The 7,500-nt window shown below is 42.4% G+C and overlaps 1 protein-coding gene across 1 annotated transcript in view; it reads right to left on the bottom strand.

Annotated features, from left to right (window-relative positions):
• The window catches only part of LOC138952352 (transmembrane protease serine 9-like), a 29,604-nt gene that overhangs the window by 13,570 nt on the left and 8,534 nt on the right, over positions 1–7,500 (bottom strand). The window contains exons 4-6 of the mRNA XM_070324009.1: positions 5,967–6,238; positions 3,170–3,315; positions 2,369–2,423 (exon numbers count right to left, since the gene is read on the bottom strand). Of these exons, the coding sequence (XP_070180110.1) occupies positions 2,369–2,423; positions 3,170–3,315; positions 5,967–6,238 (473 nt within the window). The remainder of the gene's footprint in view (positions 1–2,368; positions 2,424–3,169; positions 3,316–5,966; positions 6,239–7,500) is intronic.

Here is a 7,500-nt window from a genome sequence, read left to right on the forward strand (position 1 = left end):
TAAACTCACACAGTCTCTCTGGGCTGTAAATACAGCATTACGTCCCTTTACTGAGTAGGCCGGCTCTTGTCACTGCATGGTAATCTAGGCTCTTGAAACGTAATGTGCAAGTCTGTGCGCTATATTGATGTGATTGATTGTTGCAAAATCTTGATTCAAATTAAAGATGATTTCAGCCTGTTGTAACAAACTAACACTCTACTCTGAGAAAAAAAATCATTGTGTTCAAAATAGATCGAGACAGCAGCAACTGAGAGAATTGTTACACAGTGTACCCCCACACCCCCAATTCAAGACTTCCCCTGTATAAGACCTTGCTTTTTCATCATATACCTTATTCATGACCTGTGAAAAGGTATACTTTTTTGTGCCAGTCGAAGGGTTGCCATTTCTAGAACGAGGCAGCTCGTTTCCGGAAATGCGGCGCTTTGTTGGAAATCAAATGAGGTTTCGGGAAATCCCAATTATTCCAACTCTGCCCCGGATTCTTACTTTGCGCCCAACATGCATACGACATGTGTAAAGGAGTAAGCGAGAGTTATACGGAACCAATCTCCTTGCACCTGGGAGAATAACGAACATTGAAATGAACAAGCGACTTGCTTCTCATTTGTGGGTATACGAGTGCGGTCTCGTCGAACAATGATCTATCTGTTGCAAAAGTCATATTTTGGTGAAACATGCATCTTGCTCCCCACTCTGCATCTGCATTCATTGAGAAGGACGCAGCAAGCAAAAACTTCTGGCTAACAGGGCTTTACAGAAAATATCGATGTTATATGAAGTCTTATATCGCGCACGTATCTCCAGACTCGGGCGCAGGGATCTATTTATGCCGTGTGAGATGGAATTTGTTACACAATACATCACGCATTCACATCGACCAGCAGATCGCAGCCATTTCGGCGCATATCCTACTTTTCACGGCCTATTATTCCAAGTCACACGGGTATTTTGGTGGACATTTTTTTTTTATCTATGCCTGTACAATTTTGCCAGAAAAGACCCTTTTGTCAATCGTGGGATCTTTAACGTGCACACCCCAATGTAGTGTACACGAAGGGACCTCGGTTTTTCGTCTCATCCGAAAGACTAGCACTTGAACCCACCACCTAGGTTAGGAAAGGGGGTAGAAAATTGCTAACGCACTGACCCAGGGTCGAACTCGCAACCTCTCGCTTCCGAGCGCAAGTGCGTTACCACTCGGCCACCCAGTCCTCATGTAACTTGAGAAATGCCAATACTGTTAGCACGATTTACCAAGTAGTATCATTTGTCATTATAAACAAAATAGCAAACTAAATTGAGTAAAGAATGTGAGAAGTCTCCGTTCAAGAAAAAGAATTACACACTGATGGAGTGTGGGGAGTATCCATTCAACAAAAAATTAATAAACACAGTAGTAAAATAGGGAATGTGGGGAGTATCCATTTAGAAAAATTAAACACGCAAGTGAAATAGAGAATGCGGGAAGTATCCATTCAGAAAAAATACACGAGTAGAATATGGAATGCGGGGAGTATCTATTCAGACAAATAAACACACACGTGGAAATTGGAAATGTGTGGAGTATCCATTCAGAAAAAATAAACACACTAGTAGAATAGGGAATGTGGGGAGTATCTATTCAGACAAATAAACACACACGTCGATATTGGAAATGTGTGGAGTATCCATTCAGAAAAAATAAACACACTAGTAGAATAGGGAATGTGGGGAAAATCCATTCAGAAAAAAGAACACATTAGTGGTATCCATTCTGAAGAAAAAAAAACCACTAGTGGAATAGGGAATGTGGGAAGTATCCATTCACAAAAATAAACACACTCGTGGAAATTGGGAATGTGGGAAGTATCCATTCACAAAAATAAACACACTCGTTAAAATTGGGAATGTGGGAAGTATCCATTCACAAAAATAAACACACTCGTGGAAATTGGGAATGTGGGAAGTATCCATTCACAAAAATAAACACACTCGTAGAAATTGGGAATGTGGGAAGTATCCATTCACAAAAATAAACACACTCGTGGAAATTGGGAATGTGGGAAGTATCCCTTCACAAAAATAAACACACTCCTGGAAATTGGGAATGTGGGAAATATCCATTCACAAAAATAAACACACTCGTGGAAATTGGGAATGTGGCAAGTATCCATTCACCAAAATAAACACACTCGTGGAAATTGGGAATGTGGGGAGTATCCCTTCACAAAATTAAACACACTCGTGGAAATTGGGAATGTGGGAAGTATCTATTCAGATAATGTAACACGCTCATTAACCAGTCGGGGAACGTGTGAGGTATTCCCTCATTAAAAATAAAACATAAACGGAATAAGAAAGATAGGGATTTATTTGTACTCACCGACAAGGTCGTAGACTCCGTTTCTTCGGACCACAAGAGGGCCACCGCTGTCACCCTGCGATGAACATTGAGAAACGTTATTGACGCTGACGCTTTCAAAACCAACCAGTTTTTCCATCATTATTTTCTTTCTTGTGATAGTTGTATGAGTCAAAAGTTAATTACCGTGCTCAGAGAGGTTACCTTTTGACCAACACAGTCTGCCCCGAATGAGAACAACACGCACACACTTGTGAATTTTCGATCGTAAAGTCTCTCTCTCTCTCTCTCTCTCTCTCTCTCTCTCTCTCTCTCTCTCTCTCTCTCTCTCTCTCTCTCTCTCTCTCTCTCTCTCTCTCTCTCTCTCTCTCTCTTCAATACACACAAACGCAGCCATAGAAACAGACGGTCAGACCGACCGACAGACAGACCGACCAACCGACCGACAGACAGACAGACAGACAGACACAGACACACAGACAACCAGACACACAAACACAGACACAGACACAGATACAGACATACTCACACTCACGCAACACACACACACACACACACACACACACACACACACACAAACACACACACACACACACACACACACCGCGACACACACACACACACACCGCGACACACACACACACACACACACACACACACACACACACAGCGACACACACACACACACACACCGCCACACACACACACACACACACACACACACACACACACCGCGAAACAACAAAGCGCCACGCACACAACACGTACTCGGTTAGACAGAAGTACAACACAAACTTAGAATGAGGCAATAATTGTAGAAACCTGGCAGGCGTCGACCCCACCGACACCGATAAATCCGGCACACATCATGGAACTGGCCCTGAATGAACTACCGTAAGCCCCTGCACAGGCCGAGTCACTGACCACAGGCTTGCTGGCCTCCTGGAGGATGTTGGACACAGATCCACCTGAAATATTATAAGATGTTTATTGGCTTGTTGGCAGATCAGCTTTTTTGTTACATTTAGTCAAGTTTTGACTAAATGTTTTAACGTAGAGGGGGGAATCGAGACGAGGGTCGTGGTGTATGTGCGTGCGTGCGTGCGTGTGTGTGTGTGTGTCTGTGTGTGTGTGTGTGTAGAGCGATTTAGACTAAACTACTGGACCGATCTTTATGAAATTTGACATGAGAGTTCCTGGGTATGATATCCCCGAACGTTTTTTTCATTTTTTTGATAAATGTCTTTGATGACGTCATATCCGGCTTTTCGTGAAAGTTGAGGCGGCACTGTCACGCTCTCATTTTTCAACCAAATTGGTTGAAATTTTGGTCAAGTAGTCTTCGACGAAGCCCGGACTTCGATATTGCATTTCAGCGTGGTGGCTTAAAAATTAATTAATGACTTTGGTCATTAAAAATCTGAAAATTGTAAAAAATAAAAATGTATAAAACGATCCAAATTTACGTTTATCTTATTCTCCATCCTTTTCTGATTTCAAAAACATATAAATATGTTATATTTGGATTAAAAACAAGCTCTGAAAATTAAAAATATAAAAATTATTATCAAAATTAAAATTTCGATATCAATTTAAAAACACTTTCATCTTATTCCTTGTCGGTTTCTGATTCCAAAAACATATAGATATGATATGTTTGGATTAAAAACACGCTCAGAAAGTTAAAACGAAGAGAGGTACAGAAAAGCGTGCTATCCTTCTCAGCGCAACTACTAAACCGCTCTTCTTGTCAATTTCACTGCCTTTGCCATGAGCAGTGGAGTGACGATGCTACGAGTATACGGTCTTGCTGCGTTGCATTGCGTTCAGTTTCATTCTGTGACTTCGACAGCTACTTGACTATATGTTGTATTTTCGCCTTTCGCGACTTGCTGACCCTCTCTCTGTTGGTGCCACACGACAGAAAAGATATTTTCTACACTCTCGTGGTTCCAGACGAGAGAAAAGCAATTCCCTTGCGCTTGGGCTTGACTGTCTGCCATGTTCCTATTGCAAGTTTGTTTGAAGACAACACAATAAGCCTACACTCTCTCTGGTGGCGCCACACGACAAAAAAAGAAATAAGCCTGCACTCTCTCTGGTGGTGCCACACGACAGAAAAGCACTAACTCTACACTCTCTCTGGTGTTTGTCACACCACCGAGGAGCAATAACCCTACGCTCTCTCTCTCTCTCTAGTGGTTTTACACGACAGAAAAGCAATAAGCTTTCACTCTCTCTGGTGGTGCCACACGACAGAAAAGCACTAACCCTACACTCTCTCTGGTGGTGCCACACGACTGAAGAGCAAGAACCCTACGCTCTCTCTCTAGTGGTTCTACACGACAGAAAATGATAATAATAATAATAATGATAAATGAGCATTTATATTGCGCAACATCATTACTTTACAATTATGCTCTTTGCGCCTGACACATTTAAAATTAAAACACAGTTATAAATGCAAACATTTACATCTACATTCATAGTCAACAACGCTTAATTAAAAGCATACACCATTAAACATACATTGCACAAAATTCGTCCACTAACTAAGTAATAAAAACATGAATAAAATAGGTAGTGAAATACCAGCAGAATACCCTTAATCAGACAGAACATGTTATCAACAATACTGAAAAACAGCCCGAGATGTTTATATACATTATCACATTATCACTAAAATAACAAGAAACGCAATAAGCCTTCACTCTCTCTGGTTGGTGCCACACGACTGAAGAGCAATAACCCTACATTCTCTCTCTAGTGGTTCTACACGACCGACAAGCAATCCCTGTCACCCTCTGAAGTGATGCCACACGACAGAAAATCAATCCCTGTCACCCTCTGTAGTGGTGCCACACGACAGAAAAGCAATCTCTGTCACCCTCTGTAGTGGTGCCACACGACAGAAAAGTAATCCCTGTCACCCTCTGTAGTGATGCAACACGACAGAAAAGCAATCCCTGTCACCCTCTGTAGTGGTGCCACACGACAGAAAAGCAATCCCTGTCACCCTCTGTAGTGGTGCCACACGACAGAAAAGCAATCCCTGTCACCCTCTGTAGTGGTGCCACACGACAGAAAAGCAATCCCTGTCATCCTCTGTAGTGGTGCCACACAACAGAAAAACAATCCCTGTCACCCTCTGTAGTTGTGCCACACGACAGAAAAACAATCCCTGTCACCCTCTGTAGTTGTGCCACACGACAGAAAAACAATCCCTGTCACCCTCTGTAGTTGTGCCTCACGACAGAAAAACAATCCCTGTCAACCTCTGTAGTGGTGCCACACAACAGAAAAACAATCCCTGTCACCCTCTGTAGTGGTGCCTCACGACAGAGAAACAATCCCTGTCACCCTCTGTAGTGGTGCCTCACGACAGAAAAACAATCCATGTCACCCTCTGTAGTGGTGCCTCACGACAGAAAAACAATCACTGTCACCCTCTGTAGTGATACCACACAACAGAAAAACAATCCCTGTCACCCTCTGTAGTGGTGCCTCACGACAGAAAAACAATCCCTGTCACCCTCTGTAGTGATGCCACACAACAGAAAAAGCAATCCCTCTCCTTCTCTACAGTGGTGCCTTACGACAGAAAATCAATCCCTCTCACCCTCCCTGGTAGTTCCCCAGCCAATGACAGTAGCCGTTTCCCCGCTGTTGTAGTTGCTGTTGGGGATGCATACGGCTTGCACCGCGTTAGTCAGGGTGGGCTGGGAGGCGAAGGTCAAGATTGCGATGTCGTTGGCGTAGGTGTTGGAGTTGTAACTGGGGTGCCGGGTCACCCTGGAGAATGAGAGTTTCTGGGCGTAGGGCTTGTTGTTAAGGTTGAGCACGTTGTTGTGAGCACCGCACACCACCTGGTAACTTTCATGAGCATTAGCACTGTAAAAAAAGCACCAACCAAATATTAAGACATGTTGAATACGGATGTGGATTGAGTAGTGAACGCTGAGCTAAAACACACACAAACACTCACACACACACACTTACACTTACACACACACACACACACACACACACACACACAACACACACACACACACACACACACGAACACACGAACACACACACAAACACACACACACACACACACACACACACACACACACTTACACATATATAAATAGTACACACACACACACACATACACACACATATACATCTTCACGTACTGTTATTATTTTAACAGGCATACATGTTTTTGCAACACGAGCACAGAAACACACAAACACAAACAATAACATAACAAAGATAAGGAGATAAAGAGTTTCAGGAGTAATGAAATATGTTTTAAAATGTCAATCCTGCAGTTGGCTTCAATTGAACACTTATTACGTGTTGCAAAAACATGTATGCCTGTTAAAATAATAACAGTACGTGAAGATGATGCCCCATGGATGACTGAACAGATTTTACAATTACGAAAAGCACAAAGTTGTATACATCAAGTTGCTAAGCGCTTAAATACACATGAGCAGTGGGCATTATTCCGCCTGACCAGAAATCAGTATACAGATGAAATTCGTAAACGAAAAAGAGATTATTGTTTAGAACTTGATGAGAGGATAAATTGTAAACAGAACTTCGGAAGCAAAAATTGGTGCTAACTTGTTAATTCCTTTTTGAAGAAAAAGGTGTTGCATGTAACGAAATCCCACCGCTAGAGGATAATGAAAAAAATATTGATAACATTTTTGAAAAAACATTTTGTTTAAAGGCACAGTAAGCCTCCCGTAAACCATCACAGATACTGTCAGGCTTTTACACACAGTACAAACACCCTTCCATTTAAACACTCACCAAACGGGAACATCCTAGGTGCCCTACGTGAAGAGCGAGCAATTTTCAAAGAATTTATTTTTGCGTTGTTTATCTTACCCCTGAGCCATCGTGAACCCGTGTGATCCAGTTTCCCTTTTTCACAATGCAGTCGTCAGTTTGTAATTTGAATGCGGCTCGCTGTGAGCTTATCTGCAATAGCACGTTATTATGTACCTCTGACCGTTTTCACGAAACAAACGAATGTGGTTCATAAGAACTCGAGCGATGGCTTTTGACTGCCTATAAACCGTCGTCTGCAAGGAAAAACCACGACCTTGCGTGACCCTGCTTCCGGGCTTTTCTTTTTTCAAACTTTCAAAACT

The sequence above is a fragment of the Littorina saxatilis genome, linkage group LG2, assembly GCF_037325665.1.
Source record: "Littorina saxatilis isolate snail1 linkage group LG2, US_GU_Lsax_2.0, whole genome shotgun sequence".
NCBI classification, from domain to species: domain Eukaryota; kingdom Metazoa; phylum Mollusca; class Gastropoda; order Littorinimorpha; family Littorinidae; genus Littorina; species Littorina saxatilis.